The sequence below is a fragment of the Mastigoproctus giganteus genome, chromosome 12, assembly GCF_048544385.1.
Source record: "Mastigoproctus giganteus isolate SK-2022 chromosome 12, ASM4854438v1, whole genome shotgun sequence".
Classification (NCBI taxonomy): Eukaryota; Metazoa; Arthropoda; class Arachnida; order Uropygi; family Thelyphonidae; genus Mastigoproctus; species Mastigoproctus giganteus.
This window is the reverse complement of record NC_143586.1, coordinates 154942116-154964133: the sequence shown is the minus strand read 5'-3', so window position 1 is coordinate 154964133 and position 22018 is coordinate 154942116. Positions and strand designations below refer to the sequence as shown.

At 35.0% G+C, this 22018-nt stretch overlaps 1 protein-coding gene across 1 annotated transcript in view; it reads right to left on the bottom strand.

The window, feature by feature from the left end:
• Nucleotides 1–6040: 6040 nt before the first annotated feature.
• LOC150077528 (oxysterol-binding protein-related protein 8-like) overlaps nt 6041–22018 on the bottom strand; it is a 169414-nt gene continuing 153436 nt past the window's right edge. The window contains exons 15-16 of the mRNA XM_090386936.1: nt 21217–21506; nt 6041–6328 (exon numbers count right to left, since the gene is read on the bottom strand). Coding sequence (XP_090243062.1) covers nt 6075–6328; nt 21217–21506 — 544 coding nt within the window. The 3' untranslated portion in view covers nt 6041–6074. The remainder of the gene's footprint in view (nt 6329–21216; nt 21507–22018) is intronic.

Below are 22018 nucleotides of genomic sequence, written 5' to 3'. Positions count from 1 at the left end.
TAAAACACAGTATATCTGTGTTTAAAGTATTCGATAATTAATGGGAAACAGTAGAATTTATTACTGTCAGAATAAAAAATATATTCTAAAAATTTCTAATTAAGAGTAATCAGAAGTTCTAAAAATAAAAGGTCCAATGACATACTTCCAGGATAATATTACATTTCTTAATTTCATTCATATATCCATTTTTAAAAGACAATAAAAGAAATAAGTACAGTACAAGATGATTAATGAAGTTGGTTACTTTGAGAGCAAACATGTAAAACTTTAATAAGAACAAACATTAAACATGTCCGACTAGAAATATTATTTCGAGCACCTCTAAGAAATGAACAGAGTATTTAACCCTCTAAAATGTGTATGTAAACTCTGTTATAGATATGTCTGTGCCTACTTTGATTGACATCACTTCACTTCATTTCATTTGTCAGTTTTTATAAAGGCAATATTCATGCACATTTGTTTGTATGATATATGAAGCTGGTTCAGAAAGTTCCAATAATAGATGCACCACAGAAGTCCTGGGCAGGAAATTGGGAAATAGTGATGGTTTTATGAAGAAGCACCACTGGGAAATGTGATTTGCTGGATGTGCTAACTGCTTTGCAAATTTGTCCACTAGATGGTGTTGTATGCTGAATTCTTCCATTGGTTGAGCATTTTCCTTGTTAGTAATCAAGGTGTCAGCATTGGAGCAGTACGCTAACTTGGAAGTTCTGCCATAAACTGAGTAAAACTATGATTTGCCGATGCTTCAACAAGTATATAGAAATGGTACTATGAATCAGGCAAACGTATTTGTGTGGCACAAAATATTTGCTGATGGCAAAGATGAGGTGGAAGACAACAAACACTCTAGGTGTCCCAGTACCTCCTGAACACCTGGTAAAATTGAAGTGTGACAGCAGTGTCTATATGCTGATTGTCAACAGGGAATATTCAGGAAACAGTGCTCATCTCTATTGGATCATGCTGTTGCCCAAGGACACTACTTTGAGGGGCAGTATTGTGTAATCTCGAATTTGCATTAGAAGTTGAAGACTATAATACCATTATCAGAACTTTCTGAATGAACCTTGAATATACAGTGGAATCTTATTAAAAAAACTAATATGGAAATTTAAGTGAAAGCATATAGATAAACAGAATTTAATACTTAACAGTATCAAAATTCAGAAGAAATAAACTCTTAAGTATTTTGACTGAGTTTTATAATTATTGCTATACAAAATCACATTAAAAGTACAATGGTACTTAGTTTTATTTCTCAACTTTTATTTTAGAGTATATAATCTGTAAAACTACATACATAGTTATTTATTTTATATCTGACAATCTGCATATGATGTTTTTAACCCAATAAAACTACATCTTTTAAACTTTTCTTCACGGTAACACTACACTAAAATTAGCTATTCTGTTTTTTAAAAAACTCAAATTTACTTCTAACTTGAATTTTGAATTTATCAAAAATTTATTTTAAAAAGTTTTACTGATAGCAAAGCAGCTTTGCTAATATTTATGATGAAAAAAAATATACATAAATATACATAAATTCCTGAAATGATATATTACAATTAGTGTTTTTTGCCTCTTCACATTCTGTTGTTATTAGAGGAGTAAAGTTGAAATCACATGCAAATGATTTTTTTTATTTTTTTGATTTAAATGTAGTTTCTACATTTATATATTTTTGTTATATACAATTCAGGATGAAATATCAGCAAAGATCAACAAAAATATGCAGTCAATATATTTGAAGGTTTTGGATATGTACCATTTTCATAACAAAAATCTAGAAACAAACTGTTCAAGGAAAAAATTAATTAAAAGTATATATAAGCTAATTTGAGTTTCTGGACATGGCCTATCCCATTTAACTAGTTTTGGATATATTTACTTTGTTATTAATAGAAACTATGCTCTTTGTTAACTGCTAAATTATACAAGATTTATAAAATATTTTTAAGTATGATTATTTTGAGTGAAACATTATATGGATGAATTCTTTTGTTAATTAAACACTTCTTTTTGAGGGTTTAAGTTGCTGTAGTCTTTCTCTCTTTTAAAAAGAGGAAACAAGAAATCTTACATACAGGGTGTCCCTGAAATAAGTGAAGTATATTGGATAGTGTGTTGTATGACTAAAACAGGAAAAAAAAAAGTTATATAAACTGTGGATCCAGAAATGCTTTGTTAAGAAACTAGAGCCATTCAAAAATTTCAGTGCACTCTTCCACAGCAACTGTTTATACACTTCTTTATCCATGGTCTATTGTAGAAGAGTGAACAGTACTGGTCTCCCTGATGTGATAACTGATAGCATGAAGCAGTCTATAGCTTTAAGGAATATAAAGAAGCTTGTTAAGGATACCTCTTTGCATGCACCCTTGCAGCTGCTTTAAAATTGCAACAGGTTTCACTGGGAATTAAGTGCACATGGGCATACTCTCAGATTGCGTAGTTGTCCATTTTAAGTACAGACTTACAAATCAATCTACAAGAGATAAAGAACAGTATTTTACTATATGCACAGTGCACTGGAAATGACCACCTGCTTACAATGACTGAGACACATACCGGTTTGTCTGTTTGTTATTTGGTTTTTAGGAGCATTAGCAACTAAGGCAATATTGCTCCAGGGATATGAGGGGGTCATTCCCTGACCTTTCCACATTCTCCGTATTTGGTGGTCATGGGCTCGAATCCCTGTCTAATCAAAAAGTGTGTGCTACGCACTGCTGCTCCTGCTCACCTAGCTATGGAGGCGCCACACATACTAGTACATATGGTCAACACACTGTCATTGTAAACATAATGTCTGTATTTTGTTTGTTAAATGGGGAAAGTGGTAGTGATAGGAGGAAATTTAATAATCTGCCTACTGTTGTAAAGGAAATTTTCATATGGCTCTGGTGTGTTACAGAATTTCTGAATCCATGTTTATATAAAATATTTTCATTGCTTTGACCCACAGAACATACCCTTCAATTTCAGGGATACTTTATATATCAAGCTTTGCATTTTTAAACCTTCTAGGCATTTTATTTTACTTTCTAAATTTTATAAGTTATATGCATTGTCATAGTCACCACATCTTATATCAATAAAATAAATCAAATTACTTGAAAACAAAGAAATTAAAGCATTGGATTACATATATGCAGCAGTATATTTAAGCAAAGGTAATGCTCACTAATTCATGTTTGGCTGATCATGTATTAATAAGATTCCACAGTATATAAAATATGAAAAACAAATTATAAAATGGAATATATATTTTGATAGGTTATCACAAAACAATAATCAAAATGACAACATAAAATATAAATTAAATAATGATTTGTTGCATATTAAATAAATACACTTGGGTAGTTTTTTAAATTTAAAGTTCGTTATAATTTATAGAAATATATTTCCTCTAAACTTAACTTTATTGCAGAAGTGATTCTAAATTATCAAATATTACATTCTATCTCTAGCTTTCTAAAACTATTCTAAAACTATATTCACAATTTATAATTCAAATTTTGGCTTATCTAAGTCATTATTACATGCTCCTAAAGTACTACTGATTTTCTATGATAGTGCAAGATGTACAATACATAAGTATATTTACAAATATACTAATTTAAATATACAAAACAAAAGTTATTTTTCTAGTACAAGAGAACCTCTTTATTCTGTACAAGTTTTAAATAATAAAATGGGTTAGGTATTTATAAACAGAAAATTTACAAAGTTCAGAATACTCATTTTTACACTTACAGTTAATAAGAAACAAGGGTACATTTGTTCAATAGGGTACCCATTACCAAGTCAATCTTAAAAATAAATAAATAAATAAATAGCTATCTGCATTTTGAATTTTGGAAGGAATGAATAATTTGAAGTGATAATTAGGAAAACAAAACTATATAGATTCATATGGTGCACTGACTAGTTTGGTCACAGTGCAATATTTCATATGGTATGCTAATATCGTGTATTATATATATCTATTGTGTATTAAGTGTGTAGAAGTGTGTTTACAGGGTAGTTTGCATAATATTCTGGTTTAAGAACTCAGAATAACTTAGAGGAGAACCTTACTTCCTGCCTGAGACTGGCTGACACTGGCTTAGTCTTGACTGAAGAGATCTTTAAGAATTTCTGCAGTCTCTAATAGGATTCGACCCCATATCTCTTGAAATGAATGACAAATGTCAAACCCATTATATACTGTAACAGAGGATATAGGTTTTGGAATCAAATCTAAGTATATCTTTTTTATCAATCCAATAATGGGATGGATATTTTGTTGAAAACATTACTGGTTGTCTGAGGGGGGGGGGAGAAGAATGACAAGACCCTCAAAATTAAAAACTCATACAGGTATTTATGTAATAATTAAGCGCTTCAAATATTACACTAAGTAATTTTAGGTGGAGGTTTTTGCTGCATCTCCAGAAATCAAGGATTTTCCTCATATGTACAGGCAGGCCACATGCAAACTGATCAAGAACACACAATTTATAGACATGATTACTGATATCCCATGGTCATAGTAGATTTTTTTCCAGTGTTTACTTTAATAACTCAAACCATATAACATATCTCATCAACAAACCCATTATGAAGTCAATCTTATCAAATATATCAATAAATCACTAGTACATGTTTTGTCTTCATTCTAAATTTCAGCAACCATGATTGAACAATTCTGCATTTTTAAAACTAAACTTATAATTTTATAACCTTTCACTTATAGTTTCATGTATGCATCTTAATTTGTTCATTAAATCTGTTGCTTATTCCATTAATCATGTCAGATTGTTATTGGTAAGGAGAGGATGCAAAAATCTTAGGATTAAAACTAAAAGTCTATGGTACATAAAATGTTAAGATGAAGTGTTTATTTTTAAAATATTTTAATTAAAAATTATATTAAAAAACAACAACAATAACAGAAACTAATCCTGCTGAAAAGCTTAATTCACTTTGTTAAGTGTAAGGTCCCTCAACTTATTTCTACCACTTGACAAACATTTTTCAAACTAGTGCCAATAGCATGGTCTTTATTTCTACTCACTTAATATTCTAATCTAAACATACTATTCACTCTGAAAACCTACATATGAAAGGTTCTTCTCTCTCTATTCTTAACAAGAAATCCCACCCCCCTAATTATTACTTGTCTTCATTACTCAATTTGTTTATTCTGCTATTTATTTGTGTTCATCCTTTATATAACTTTAATTTATTAATCATCAATCATTATCTTAATCATTAATTTTATCTTAACTTTATATTAATTTTAATCATTATTAATCATTATCTGACACTGTAAATTCAATATAAGAATTTGTGTGCCTCTGTCCTATATATTTATTTAATTTTTACAGCCATAGTCTAATAAGCCAGTTTAACTGCCTTTATTTAATTTCAGTTCTACTTCCATCTTCTAATTTCATTATATTTTTATTTCTCACTAGCATTTTAATCACCAGACTTCATTTCTATTCTTGAGCCTAATACCATCAATTTCATATATTAAACTTATATACGGGTATTACAAAATACTTCAAAAATTTATTAATGCAAAATGCTCTGCTTAGCATTATATGCACCTTCAAATGATTACTTTTAAAACAATTACATGGATTCTTACAGCTTAAACAAAAAGGCCAAATAAGTTTTAAACAAATTGTTTTTTTATTTTATGAAAAATAGTTTCTAAAGGCATAACTTTCAAACTAAATCAAAGCTGGGAATCCTGAACTTTATATACATACATAATTTTAACTTTAAATGTTTAAAACGGCTTTGTTCCAAGATTTACAGAATGGGTAAAGAAGACCACTTGTACTAGATAATGTATTAGTCTTTGATAGACTGCTAGAACTATATAAATTAAGTTTAGTGAACATTTTGAACGTATTACTCATTCAGTTACTTGTTTTGCAAGTGTATTTACATAAAGCAGTGCTATTAAACAGTGCTATTAATCAGAGTGATATTATCTGGCACTATAAATTGAATATAAGCATTTGTGTGCCTCTGTCTTATATATTCATTTATTTTTTAAAGTTTTACAGCCATAGTCTAATAAGCCAATGGAGTAACACCTGTACTAAAATTACAGCTGCAATTACAGTCATATCACCACGTTGAGCAAGCTGTTCTTGAATACGTCTCTGGTGAGCCATTACACTTTCTAGATGGTGCTGTATTGTTTGTAAGGTTTGGTTTGATTCTTGTTGGAGTTGTAGCAAAGGCTGAAGAGATTGTTGTAATGTGGCTATAGTAATAACTGCTTTTCCTTGCCATTGACTGCTTACAGGCCCTAATGAAAATATAAATAAAAGAATGTTTATCCATCATTGCCCAATTCTGCATTTTTTGTTTAACATAAGCCATAATTTCTAATATATAATGGGGTGCCTCTGTAGCCAGGTGGGAAGGAGCAGCAGTGCATAGCACATGCTTCTTGATTAGACCGGGGTTCGAGCCTGTCACCACCAAATACGGAGGATATATAATCTATCAGCTTCTGTGATAATATAAATAAGAAAAGAACAAAAAGTTGAAAACTTAAATTTAATCTAATACCATGCTTAATAATATTCACTGTTTTTATTATTGCAGATTAAAGATGTGTAAACTAGATATAGTCAGATTTTATAAAATTAAAAAAGCTATTTGTTATGATGAGTACTTGTTGTTATATATGGTGAATGCCAGTTAATGTTATCACTGGTTATGATTATCAGCTGCTTATTATAAAAAAAAATTAAAATCCAATATTTATATTATAATGTATGTAAATTGTGCTGCTTTATATGATCTTATCACCATTTATTGTTATCATTTTTAATTTCGATTATGAGAAATATGTCTTTCAGAACCCCTAAAATTGTGTATAAGTCAGATATTTGTCGATTATTTACAACCCTGACCATGTCAAATAATGTTTATGATCTTGTCCCTTGCTGTGGGAAAGCAGTACCTTTTAACTTATAATCCCTGCCACATGTCTGTAGTTTTGAGGAAAAGCAGGAGAATGCCTGTAGACAAAAACAAGTGGACAATAAAGCAAATGATGCTTTTGCTTTCAGGCTATATGGTTGGAGAAAGGAATAACCCACTATTGTAAAGTTTTACAACTATGTACAAGTTATTGGTGTTTAAGTACACTGTCCAAACATTTGAAGTTTTCCCACAAGCGATCACATGATCTCATAGTGCATATGTGCAGTACTATATCTACTGTCTGCTTTCCATGAATAGACTTGAGTTTAGTTTACAATTGATGTCTATTGAGAATTGAACCACAATTTATTTTTTTCTCAGAAGAGAAATGTTGCAGAAATAATAATCATCTAGTTCATTTAAAAATTTTTGTTCCCCATGGTGAATTTTCCTCCCACATGTTCCAATAAAATAGGGGCAGATTGAAGTAACCCATAATAAGACATACATACTTGCTTGCCCATTCCATCTACATGTTGACTCCTGTCATACTTTTCACAATCCTCTTATAATTATCACAATAAAACTTTTGTTGGAAGCAAAGGTGTAAAACATTATACACCTTTGCCTCCAATTAACTCACACAACATAGATTAGCATTAGTAGTGGCATATGATGCAAGAAAGCAAGCTTATACAGCATCAGCCAAAAAAATAAAATAAAAAACACTTTCCATTTCACCTACCCATTCCCCTCCAAAAGTTTGTCTAGTTCTTCCTTGAATTTATTAAGCTATCAACTTCCACAATGACAGGTGGAAGTATGTTCCAGCAATCAATCACTCGCTGACTAAAAGCAAATTTCTGCACGTCTTTACTATAGATTCTATACTAGCAGGTGTAACTTACAACTCAGCAAAAGCTCTTTTTGTGCCAGGCTGCTTTTGATAAGAAGAATGATTCCAACACTTTGTCTATCTTCCTTCTCTCTCCTAAATATATTATACATACCATAGTGGAACTTGTCATCCCCAATTTCAGGTGGCACCAAGTTTCTGTTAGCCCCATTATGGGGCGCCTCCATAGCCAGGTGGGCAGGAGCAGCAGTGCCTAGCACACGCTTCTTGATTAGACCGGGGTTCGAGCCCATGACCACCAAATATGGAGGATGCAGAAAGGTCAGGGAATGACCACTGCATATCCCCGGAGCAATATGGCCTTCGTTACTAATGCTCCTGAAAAACAAAACCAAATAACAAAATAGCCCTATTATATCAACATTAGTTATCCTAATCAGAAGTTCAAATTCAGCCATTTTATTGACAACATTCCTGACATTACTGTAGACACAGTTAATACTAAGTATTTTATAGTTTAATACCCTGACACGCCCCTTGAAGTTATTTAGGATTGTTTCTCTAGCTTTATCTTCCTGCTCATATGAAACATTACCACCCTCAAGAACATCATGCTAATGTTGGCTGTTGCAGCAACAAACAAGAATTCTTGAGATATGTGCGAGTATTACTTTGACACACATCATCAGATAAATGCATGCCTATATTACCTTTCTCTCCTATAACTAGCAGTTTCTCTGATATCCTCAATGATACTAGGTAAAAAAAAAAAATTTCACCACCTCCTTCATTCAAATGAATACCATCTCTACAAAATAGATTCCTTCTCCTATAAGTGTGGGCCATGTTGATAAAAATTTCCCCCCTAAAGCCTTGCAGTTCCTCAAGTCTTGAGTTAATCAAGGATTAAACAAGGCTTTCAGCATATAATCCCTTCTTTGTGTCTGGACAGAATAGAAGACATATTCTGACCTAACCTGTGGCATTTTTTCAGCATGGTTCATCTACCTAACAAATAATCAGGTCATGTTTGTTAGTTGTTAGTCCCCCCCCACATGAAGAATAATGCTCTCTTCACCTCCCTTAAAATTTGACAATTTCTTGGTAGCGTTATCAACTACTGCTCCTGGTTCTAGTCCACCTATCTTTATTATGAAAAATGTTACCCATTTTCATTAGAGTCTCCCAATAACACTAAATCTTCAACTAGAGCAGTATGCACTTGACTATTCTGTTCTGGGACCTAAACTGGAATGCATCATTTGGCAGATCATGAGACCCTCAAGTCCCTCATGATCCCCCAGTTCAATTTTACTTTCTAGGGCAAGCACCTGTTTCTTCAGTGACTCAAATTCTTCTAGCAATGCAGTTTTAATTTGATATCGGCACACTCCTTACATCAGGTGTAAAGAAAAGAATTGTCAGCTGGGCTTGTTTTATCTACTAGCCCAACTTTAGAATATGTACCACAGGCTATATAGGTAATGAACTCATGACTCATACCAGAAATGTCCACAGGCATTTCTGGCTGAATTATGAAGTCTTTGGATGATGTGTTGAAAATGTATCTTGTAGCAACCATTATTTAGGTAAAATTTGAACTTAAGAAAGATTATAAAATTTAAATTTTCAATATATTACAGTATTTAATTAACAAACTATTACAGAAATTAAACTGTTACCAAAAATTTATTCACTAGTGAAGTTAAAATTAAGCTACCAAAGTTACTGGAAAGAATTTAACTTAGCAGAAATACTTTAGAAAAGTTAAGAATTAAATTTACAAATTATTTTAGAAATTAATTTCACAAAATTACTGAAACAAAATTTAAAAATTACAGAAATTAAATTTAAAATATTTTAAATAAAAATTATGTCAACCAGACACCTAATCATAATCCCCTTCAGTTAATCGCCAGAGCCAACTGAAAACATGTCTGCTCTTTTCGACTACCTACAGTAGTTGGATACGTAAGCTATATATGATATGTATACAATAATTTGAAATGGAATAAAAAATTAAAGCATTCCAAGCAAATGCATATTAACTTCTTTGGCAAATTTTCTGCAGTAGGCAAAATAATTTCACAGCCAACTATAACTAATACCTTAGCACACAAATTGTAATCTGAAACATCTTAATAATGAACTGAGCATCAACTGATATATGCAATTTGTTTTACGAATTATTCTGATATCATATATCAGATGTATACATACCATAGTACAGTCTGTACTTGTTAACAGGAGTAAACACCTAACACAGTCTATATATAAACTTTACCTCTGTTTGAGTTCCTAATAAAAGAGATCTCACTGTAACTACACTTTCCCCCTATATGTAGTACCATTAAGTCCAATTACTAGCTATTCTACATTGCATTCACACTACACTTTTCCCCTTCTCATTAAAAATCTGTTAGGCTAAGAAACTCACTGCTTAAGTAAACAGTTCACACCATGAATTATGTGGTGAAAGGTATACAGAATGAGAGAGAAGAGGGCAGCTAATGAATAACCGTGATCTGTCTATGGAATTTCTATCCACTTTAGAATGAAGATGAAAGTATAGAATAGCATAATGAAAGTGATTAAACAATTACTTAATAATAAAATTGAAATATTAAAATAAAATTAATACTGAAATGAAATTGAAATATTAAAATTTCATTTTAGTTTATATTTCTTTTATCCCAGTTATACTGCATTTAAAAATGTACATATAGAGAGCAGCAACCCCCAAGGCAGAATGCACTGGTCCCACAGGAACTAGTAGTTGTTGGTTACTCTATTGTCAGGAAAATGGGGAACATGCTTTGTAAAAAGGATAGGTCGAACACGACCAGGGTATGTCTTCCAGGGGCAAAGGTTGATGACGTTGTAAAGCAGATATCATCTTTTAAGGGCACAAAAGGTGATATAGTTGTAACGTTGGCACTAATGATATTAAGAGTAGGAGACCGGCAGAAAAAAGCCGTGAATTAGGGTTGAATTTGAAAGTGTCTGCAATTCTGCCCAGACACGATAGGAAGGAGTATATGATGAGAGCCTTGTCGATCAATTTGGCCCTGGAAAGATTGTGCAAGGCTCAAGGGGTAGAATTTTTTTCAGCCTGGTCTGTACTTGTTAACAGGAGAAACTGCTTCTACAGGGATGGGATACACTTAAATAGAAAGGGTGCAAGAATATTTGCTGATGCTATCGAGGCAGTGTTAGGTGGGTCAGAAAACTGCTAGCTTGGGGGGATACAAGGGCTAATAGATTAACAGTAGCCACTGGCAGAGGTGAAAGTGATTCTTGCACTGCTTCTATTGGAATGAGCAGCAGCCTGGAAAACAAGATGCAGGATATTTCAGAGACTGCTGGGAGTCATTGCGGTACAAGTAAACACATGGGTTGTGTTAGGATAGCTAAGAATAGGAACAGGTGCATGTATAGTTGCATGTACACCAATGCTAGGAGTTTGGTAAATAAATTTGATGAATTTGAGGTATTGCTCAAAACAACAAAGGCAGATATTGTTGGGATATCAGAGACGTGGTGTCACACAGATATAAGGAATGCAGAACTGGAATTTGTGGAGTACAATATGTACAGAAAGGATAGACAGGATAGGAAGTGAGGAGGGGTTATACTATTAGTTAAGAAACACATAAAATCCAAGGAAGTGAAGCCAGTCGACATCGCTGGACAGTGCAGTGTCAAGTCAGTTTGGTGTGACATAAGCATTGGGACATCAAAATTGAGAGTAGGAGTGTGCTATAGGCCTAATGACTCTGATGCGTATAGTATAATAAGAAACTGTACAGGGAAATAGAGTGGGCTAGTAAATCAGAGAGTCTTATAATGGGGGATTTTAATTTCCCAGATATTGACTGGAATTTGTGGGTTGGTCACTCACACACTAGCAAGACTTTTGTGGATTTAATGGATGATTGTTTTCTACATCAGCATGTTCGAGATGCAACTAAAGGAAGTAATACTCTTGATCTGATTATCAGTAGTGATTCTTCATGCATTAAGAATATGCAGATAAAGGAACCACTAGGTGGCAGTGATCACAGTGTGCTGAAGCGGGATTTACTCAAAGAGGTAACTACCATTAGGGGTAAAGGGAAGGGTTTTTGCTTTCGTAAAGGCGACTACGATGGTCTGAGACAGTATTTAAATTCTATACAGTGGGACCAACTGATGATGTTACCAACAGCAAATTCAAAATGGGAAGCATTCAAAGAACTTATCTTGGAAGCTACTAGGCTTTACATACCAACTAGCCACCTCCGTAGCCAGGTGGGAAGGGGCAGCAGTGCGTAGCACATGCTTCTTGATTAGACCAGGGTTCGAGTCTGTCACCACCAAATACGGAGGATGTGGAAAGGTCAGGGAATGACCACTGCATATCCCGGAGCAATATGGCCTTAGTTGCTAATGCTCCTAAAAACCAAATAACAATAACATACCAACTAAGAAATATTGTTCAAGGTTTAGGCCTAAATGGATGTCAGATGAACTAATGAGACATATGGCGGAGAAGAAAAATGCATGGGATACATATAAATTAATGGGTGACATGGAAGCCTATGATAGATATAAGCTGGTCCATAACCAAGTCACAAAGGAGATTAGGCAGGCAAAGGCAGATTATGAGAAATCCTTGGCAAAGGATGCAAAGAAAAACAGAAAAGAGTTCTTTACCTATATAAACTCTAGAAGGAAAGGGATGAATCAGATTGGCCCACTGGATATTGATGGTTCAACAGTTGAGGATCCTGCTCAGGTGGCTAACAAACTAAACGAGTATTTTGCATCTACATTCACACATGAGGAGTTATTCAGAAAGGAGAATGCCAGAGGTGAAGTAAACTCTGGCAGTGAGCTAGATGATTTTGTCATTAATGGAGGCACTAGTTAAAGAAGCACTGCAGGATCATTTAGACAAGACTTCAGTTATAGCTCGGACACAGCATGGTTTTGTTAAGGGGAAGTCTTGCCTGACCAATTTGATTGGATACTATGATGCAGTCACAAAGGAACTGGATGCAGGGAATAACTTTGATATTATATACTTGGATCTTAGAAAGGCTTTTGATACTGTTGCATATGGAAGACTGCTGCACAAATTGGAGCAATGTGACATTGGAGGCAAATTGCTGCTGTGGATAAAGGGGTGGCTTAGGGGGAGAAGACAGAGAGTGGTAATCAATGGACACTGCTCGCCGTGGACTAATGTTATTAGTGGAGTCCCTCAGGGCTCAGTTGTTGTTGTTGTTGTTGTTTGGTTTTTAGGAGCATTAGCAACTAAGGCCATATTGCTCCAGGATATGCGGTGGTCATTCCTTAACCTTTCCGCATCCTCCGTATTTGGTGGTGACGGGCTCGAACCCCGGTCTAATCAAGAAGCGTGTGCTACGCACTGCTGCTCCTTCCCACCTGGCTACGGAGGCGCCTCAGGGCTCAGTGTTGGGTCCATTATTGTTTTCTGTATTCATAAATGATACTGATGATGGTATATCAAGCTTAATGCCCAAGTTTGCAGACGATACAAAGGTAGGCAGGGTTGTCAAGGACACTACTGACACTATGATGCTGCAACAGGATCTGGGAAGGTTGAGCAAATGGGCTGAGAGGTGGCAAATGAAGTTTAACATTGACAAATGTAAAGTACTACACATGGGAAACAGCAATCCCAGAGCAACGTATCAACTCTGTGGTACTACACTGACAGTGGTAGAGAATGAAAGGGACCTGGGGGGTGGTTGTGCAGGCAGATATGAAGTTCTCTGAGCAGTGCAGACGAGCTGCAAGAGTAGCTCATGGAGTATTGTCAATGATATACAGGAATTTTTCCAGCAGGGATAAGGAGGTGATTATTCCCTTGTATAAGGCAATGGTCAGGCCACACCTAGAGTACTGTATACAGGTCTGGAGGCCTCATTTCAAGAAGGATGTAGAGCTGCTGGAACGAGTACAGAGAAGGGCAACAAGATTAGTGAATGGAACAAAGGGGTGCTCTTACGAAGAAAGGCTTAAGTTTTGCAAATTACAGTGTCTGGAGACTAGGCACCAGCGAGGTGATCTGATAGAGGTGTATAAAGCCTTGAATGGTTTGAGCATGCTCAATGCTGATGGGATTCTTCCTCTCGCTCAGAATAATCACCTGAGAGGGCATAAATTCAAATTGAGGAAAGACAGATGTAGGATAGACGTGCGGAAATTTGCCTTTAGCCAGCAGATGGTTGGTTGGTGGAACAGACTTCCGTCCCTTGTCGTGGAAGTTGATAGCCTAAATAAGTTTAAGGCTCAGCTGGACAGGTATTTTGAACGAACAGAGGGGTGAAGTAGAATTTGTTTTTTTTTTTTTTTTTGGCTGATGCTGCATAAGCTTGCTTTCTTGCATCAAATGCCTCTACTAATGCTAATGCTAATGCTAAAAAACTCAGAGGAAAGTGGAGGAGAAATTGTTGAGGATAAACATAAAAAAGGCATCTGGAGTGGATGGGATCTATCCAGTTATATTAAAGGAGGCAGCTAAGGAAGTAAGCAAACCCTTAGCCATAATTATGGGAGCTTCTTTGGACTCAGGGAAGGTACCCATAGACTGGAGATGTGCAAATGTGATCCCAATTCACAAAGGAGGATCAAAGGCTGACACAAGTAATTATAGACCTGTGAGTTTAACTTCTGTTCCAGGAAAATTAATGGAGGCACTGGTTAAAGAAGTACTGCAAGATCATCTAGACAAAACTTCAGTTATAGCTCGGACACAGCATGGTTTTGTTAAGGGAAAGTCTTGCCTGACCAATTTGATTGGATACTATGATGCAGTCATAAAAGAACTGGATGCAGGGAATAACTGATATTATATATTTGGATCTCAGAAAAGCTTTTGATACTGTTGCATATAGAAGACTGCTGCACAAATTGGAGCAGTGTGGCATTGGAGGCAAATTGCTGCTATGGATAAAGGGATGGTTGAGGGGGAGAAGACAGAGAGTTGTAATCAATGAACACTGTTCATCGTGGACTAATGTTATTAGTGGAGTCCCTCAGGGTTCAGTGTTGGGTCTATTATTGTTTTCTGTATTTATAAATGATACTAATGATGGTATATCAAGCTTAATGTCCAAGTTTTCTGACGATACAAAGGTTGGCAGGGTTGTTAAGGACACTACTGATGCTATGCTGCTGCAACAGGATCTGGAAAGGTTGAGCAGATGGGCTGAGAGGTGGCAAATGAAGTTTAACATTGACAAATGTAAAGTATTACATATGGGAGACAGCAACCCCAGAGCAACGTATCAACTCTGTGGTACTACACTGACTGTGGTAGAGAATGAAAAGGACCTGGGGGTAATTATGCAGGCAGATATGAAGTTCTCTGAGCAGTGCAGATGGGCTGCAAGAGTAGCTCATGGTGTCTTGTCAATGATATACAGGAATTTTTCTAGCAGGGATAAGGAGGTGATTATTCCCTTGTATAACTCAATGATCAGGGCACACCTTGAGTACTGTATACGGGTCTGGAGGCCTCATTTCAAGAAGGATGTAGAGCTGCTGGAATGAGTACAGAGAAAGGCAACAAGATTAGTGAATGGAACAAAGGGTTGCTCTTATGAAGAAAGGCTTAAGTTTTGGAAATTACAGTGTCTGGAGACTAGGCTCCGGCGAGGTGATCTGATAGAGATGTATAAAATCTTGAATGGTTTGAGCATGCTCAATGTCGATGAGATTCATCCTCTTGCTCAGAATAATAATCACCTGAGAGGGCATAAATTCAGATTGAGGAAAGACAGAAGTAGGATAGATGTGCGGAAATTTGCCTTTAGCCAGCAGGTAGTTGGTTGGTGGAACAGACTTCCATCCCTTGTTGTGGAAGTTGATAGCCTAAACAAATTTAAGGCTCAGCTGGACAGGTATTTCAAATGAACGGAGGGGTGAAGTGGAAGTGGGTTTTTTTTTTTTTTTTTTTTGGCTGATGCTGCATAAGCTTGCTTTCTTGCATCATATGCCTCTACTAATGCTAATGCTAAATGCTATTATACCAAAAGTAACAAACATTACCATTACACCTGCAGTTAGTGTGCCGTTGCACTCATTTCACCATCCACACTTAAATTAGTTATCTATTCTTTGTTAATAAGGATGTAGAGCCCTACTACTCACGAGTTTAACTAATTTCACCTCAGAAGAAAGCACACACAGAGATGTGCTGAAACATGAGATGTCTTTTAATGTTAATTTTCTTTAAAATTTATTGCAAAATTAATTCAGACATTCCTCTTAATTCAGAGGAATGTCTTTATTTCTACAGTCTTATTTTTACATTCAGTATGCCCTTTCAGAAATACATCAGAAGTGAATTTTAAAATGTGTCAAATAATTTCTTCAAAAATGTGCATTGCCATATAAAGTACATCAGTCACCAAGTCCAGTGTATCATTTTTATTTGAAAGAAAATGTACCCATAATGAAGCTTTGATTTCTTTCCCTTTGCATAGTTGTGTTTTGAAAGTGAGACAGTCAAAAATAATTATTTTTTGGTTAACTATTCTGCTATTACTAAAGATATTATTTATTTTTATTATCCAATAGTGTCAGAATTAAGAGTAAAATTTTGAAGTGAAATAAAGTGAACGAATTTCAAGAACTGGTCAACACTTCAAATTCATTCATTCAAATAAGTGATGAATTTGAAGTGCTGGTCAAGTCATCAAATGCAGACACTGTGGGGATGTCAGAAATGTGGTATCACTCAAATACATGGGATGCAGAATTTGAAAATATGGGGAATATAATATGTACAGAAAGGACAGACAGTATAGGAAGGGGAGATGTGTTATGTTCTTAGTTAAGCACATAAAATCTAAGGCAGTGCACCAAGTTGACATGGGTGGCCAGTGCAATGTTGAATCAGTCTGGTATGACATAAGCATTGGGAAAAAAAATATGAGAGTAGGAATGTGTTATAAGCCTAATGACTCTGAAGAATATAATAAACAACTGGACAGAGAAATAGAGAGGCCATTAAATTAGAATGTCTTATAATCAGGGATTTTAACCATCCAGATATTGACTGGAACTTGTGGGTTGGTCACTCGCACACTAGCAAGACTTTTGTGGAGTTACTGGATGACTGTTTTTTACAGCAGCAGGTTAGAGAGGTAACAAGAGAAAGCAAATATTCTTTATCTGATTATCAGCAATGATTTTTCATGCATTAACATCTGCAGATAAAATGGACACTAAAAGTACTGATGTGGGATATACTTAAAGATGTAACTACCATCAAGAGTAAAGGAAAGGGTTTTTGCTTCATAAAGGAGAACTATAGTGGTCTCAGACAGTTTTTAAATTCTATACAGTGGGACCAACTGATGATGTTATGATCAACAAATTCTAAACGGAATTCATTCAGGAAAATAATCATAGAAGCTACTTTTCAAACCAAATAAGAAATACTGTTCAGGTCTTAGACCTAAATGGATGTCAGATGAATTAATGAGACTTGTGGCAGAGAGGAAAAGTGCATGGGATGCATGTAAATTATAAGGTGGTACACAAGACAGTGGTAGATGTAAACAAGTCTGTAATCAAGTCACAAAGGAGGTTAGGCAAGCTAAGACAGATTATGAGAAATCTTTGACAAAGGATGCAAAGAAAAACAACAAAGATTTCTTTACCTATGTAAACACTAGAAGGAAGGGGATGAATCACATTAGTCCATTTGATATCAATGGTTCAACTGTTATGATCCTGCTCAGGTTGCTGACAAACCGAATTGGCATGCTGCATCTACATTCATACAGAAGAATTCTTTCGAAAAGTGGATGCCATTAGTTATTGAAACTCTAGTAACAGGGTGCTTAATAATTTTGTAATAATTGAGAGGAAAGTGGAAGAGAAATAGTTGAAGTTAAACATAAGAAAGGAACCTGGGATAGATGAGATTTATCCAATTATATTAAGGGAGGCAGTAAAGGAGGTAAGCAAACCTTTAGCCATAATTATGATAGCATTCTTGAATTTAGGGGAAGTCCTCAATGGACTGTTGTTGTTGTTATTTGGTTTTTAGGAGCATTAGCAACTAAGGCCATATTGCTCCGGGATATGCGATGGTCATTCCCTGATCTCTCTGCATCCTCCGTATTTGGTGGTGACGGGCTCGAACCCCAGTCTGATCAAGAAGTGTGTGCTACGCACTGCTGCTCCTTCCCACCTGGCTACGGAGGCGCCTCAATGGTGAAAATGTAAACCCAATTCACAAAGGGGATTAAAGCATGATACAAGTAGTTACAGCTGTTATCTTAACTTCTATTCCAGGCAAAATAATGGAGTCACTGTTTAAAGAAGTAATACAACACCATCTAGACAGGAGTGCAGTTATATTTCAGCCACAGTATGGGTTTGTTAAGGGGAAATCTTGTCTGACCAATTTGACAGGATACTATGATGCAACTGCAAAGGAACTGGATACAAAAAATAAGTTTGATATCATATACTTGGATTTCAGGAAAGCTTTTGATACTGTTACTCATAAAAGACTGCTGCAAAAACTGGAGAAATGTGGCATTAAGGGCAAGTTACTGCTAAGGATAAAGGATTGGTTTAGTGGGAGAAGACAGAGAATGGTTATCAATGGACTAACATTATTACAGGAGTCTCCCAGGGTTCGGTGCTGTGCCCATTGTTGTTTTCTGTAATTATTAAAGATATTGATGAAAGTATATCAAACAATGTCTAAGTTTGCAGATGATACAAAGGTTGGTAGGTTGGTCAATGACAATAATGATGGTATGCTACTGCAACAAGGAATAGAAAAATTAGATTAGTGGGCTGAGAAATGGCTGTTGAAGTTTCACATTGACAAATGAAGAGTACTGCATATGGGTAACAGTAATCTCAGAGTAATGTACCAAATTTATGGTACTATACTCAGGGTAGTGGAGAGTGAAATGGACTTGGGGATAGTTGTGCAGTCAGATATGAAGTTCTCTGTGAAGTGCTGACAGGATGTCAGGGCGGCTCTGGAAGTTTGTCAATGATATATAGGAATTTTGCTAGCAGGGATAAGCAGGTGATTATCTCATTGTATAAGGCAATGGTCAGGTTACATTTTGAGTACTACATACAGATTTGGAGGCAACATTTTAGGAAAGATGTAGAGCTGCTAAAAGGAGTACAGAGAAGGGCAACAAGATTGGTGAAGGGAATGAAAGGGTAGTCATACCAAGAAAGGCTTCAGTTTTGAAAATTTCTGCACCTTCAAGTGATCTTATTGAGGTGTTGAATGGATTTAGTAAGCTCAGTGCTGATGGCATTCTTTCTCCTGCTCAGACTACACATATGATGGGGGCATAAATTCAAATTGAGGAAGGATGGTTGCAGCAGGATAGATGTGTGGAAGTTTACCTTCAGCAAGTGGACAGTTGATTGGTTGAACAAACATCTATCTGTTGTTGTGGAAGTGGAAAGCTTGAATAAATTCAAGGAATAACTAGAAAAACTATTCGAGGGATGGATAAGTGAAATGGGTTTTTTTTGGTTGATATTGTATAAGCTTGCTTTCTTGCATAATTTTCCACTACTAATACTAAAGTGAAGTAAAATTTTAAACTATTCTTGTCTTTTTTTCCCAAAAATATTGAGTCCTGTATGCAATTCATTGGCATGCTAGGTTGATATTTTTTGCCATGTCCACTAGTCCACTAATAGCAAAATATGTAATCAGGGGTGAATATTCCATGAATGTTTGGCATGTATTTGAACTGATGTTCTGATGTTCTTTAATCACACTATTGAAAGAATAATAAATTTTGATGTTAGGATGGTTGCCTGGTTAGTTGCTTCTTGGCACATCAGCTGCAATGGGCACAATCTGCAATTCTTATAATAGCAGTAGTAGTAAATGGCTATGCTATTTTTTCTCTTCAATGTATGTGTTTGTAGGCTGATTTGCATGTTACATAGGTTGTAAAATATGACATAATGAGAATAGCTTACTCCTTCTACCCAAGAATGCTAATTTCAACCTCAACTGAAGAGGGCTTTAAGAATTAATTCTTCCAGTTACTAATGGAAATTGAAAAGTGGAAAAACCACTATATTGTCACAGAGGACACCCAGTAAACTATTATACCAGAAAAGATAAATGTGACAGAATTTATACGTGCTGTGCAACTTTAATTTAGTTAGCATTTAATTCTGAATTTTAAGTATGGTTAAATTTGAAAGTGACTTAATTGTAACTAGTAATGAAGGTGCAACAGTGGGTACTTCTCCACAAATTTACTTAATAAATTTAATGTTAAATTTAATTTCCATTAAAGAAAGCCTGGAAAAAATAGTGCCTAACGTATCTTCAAGATTCAAAACCCTATGTGCTATTGTTTAGGAATTACATTAGGTGATGTTATTGTAATTTCAATCTAGATCATTCAGTGAAAAACATGAATAAATTAAACATGGGAAGGATTTCACTCACATATATATATTAAAGATACTTATACGAGACTATGGCTTCATCCCTAAGAACTGCATTATTGAAATTGAACTGTTTTAATATTCAGTATATATACCACTGATAAACAGAACTAAAACCTGAGCTATTCAGTAAAAGCACAAAATCTGCGCGGAATTATTAAATGTAGTTAAACCAACACTAGTGCTTCGCCAGGAGTTTCCAAACAGTGAGTTTCAATTTGGGGGGAGGGTCCAAATTTTTAAAAATTTTGCCTCAGGCTTAACTAGTCAAGCTTGGCATTCAGAATAAGAGCTTAAGAATCATAAGCAGTCATAAACACTCAATTGTAAGCACATAAAGGAAAGGGCTTATGCAAAAAGTAAGTAGGTTTTCTACCGGCATACTTTTCTTAGCAAAGGCACAATGATTCTATGAACTGCCAACAATATTGTATTCTTTCAATTATTTTTTACGTAATTTTAAAATGAACTTTTTTATATTCAATATCTGTTTCTTTTACAAAATGTTTAAATTTATCTGTTAAAATCCATTATGTCAAAAATATCGATACAGTCGTGCAATTTTCCTTAATTAAAGTGTAACCTATTTTGTGAATTGAAGTTTTAACTTAATTGAAAAGAACAAAGCTATAATTTCTGCAGAATAACACCTATTGATCATGCAACAAACTGTTATCGGATATTGGCAATTGACTGGCAGTGATCACTAATAGTTGAGTTGAAATCATCAGTTTATGGGTGAGGGGGGGGTCACAAACTCAGTTATCATTTTAGGGGGGTCACAAACTCAGTTATCATTTTAGGGGGGGTCACAGTATCACAAACTTTGATAAGAACACTAAGCAACTAAGTAACAGTTCATGCACAGTAGATATTCTAAAGTTTTTAAACAGATTACAAATTTTAAATGTAATGAGCAGACTTGCCATCACTTTCTGTAGAATCACTTGCATGATTATTTTCTCCATCAGGTGAAGAACTCTCACTTTCTCGAGATGTTGTGCTAGCTCTGTGTCCTTTCTGAACTAATAATGGCTGTGTTCTTCCAGCTAAAACACAGTCTACAGGAACATGACGTATAAGGTCTTGCTGAGAGTCACTTACACTCAGAATACTACCTGTTTGAACTACAGGTGTTCTATGGCGGGTTTTAGTTTGAATGACATAATCATACTCAAACTGCAGAACATCATTTCTTGGATCCCAAGGACGTGAGCTGAAAAACAAATAAACAATCACATTCTGTTTCGAGCTATCCTGGTAGCACTGTAAAGGTTAATGGGGAGTGTCAACTAGTCTACTTCAAAGTTGTTTACACTGAAAAAAAAAATAGCATCACTGAGAAATTAATTATATGTAATATATTTTCAAACTTTCATAGATTATCTTTCATTGAATATTCTCATTCATGGCTCTTGCAGAGGATTTTGTTTAAATTAATGACATCAACAAAAGAAAACTATTCTGTGTAATTCCAAAACTAGCTGTTTCTTCTGATATATCAATCATTTGTATTAGTTATCTACTGTAAAAGCTGTTAATAGTCGACAATGGTAGGACTGCTATCACCCAAACATTGTTTGGAGATGTATAAAGCATGCTTCCTACAACTAATTGTTTTATGGAACTGTTTTCCAGCACTACGGCACAGCCTTTATGTAGCTCAATTGGCATCCTCACAGCTTCTCTGGTGATGCCAAGTTTACTTCAAACAGATTATAGATAGCA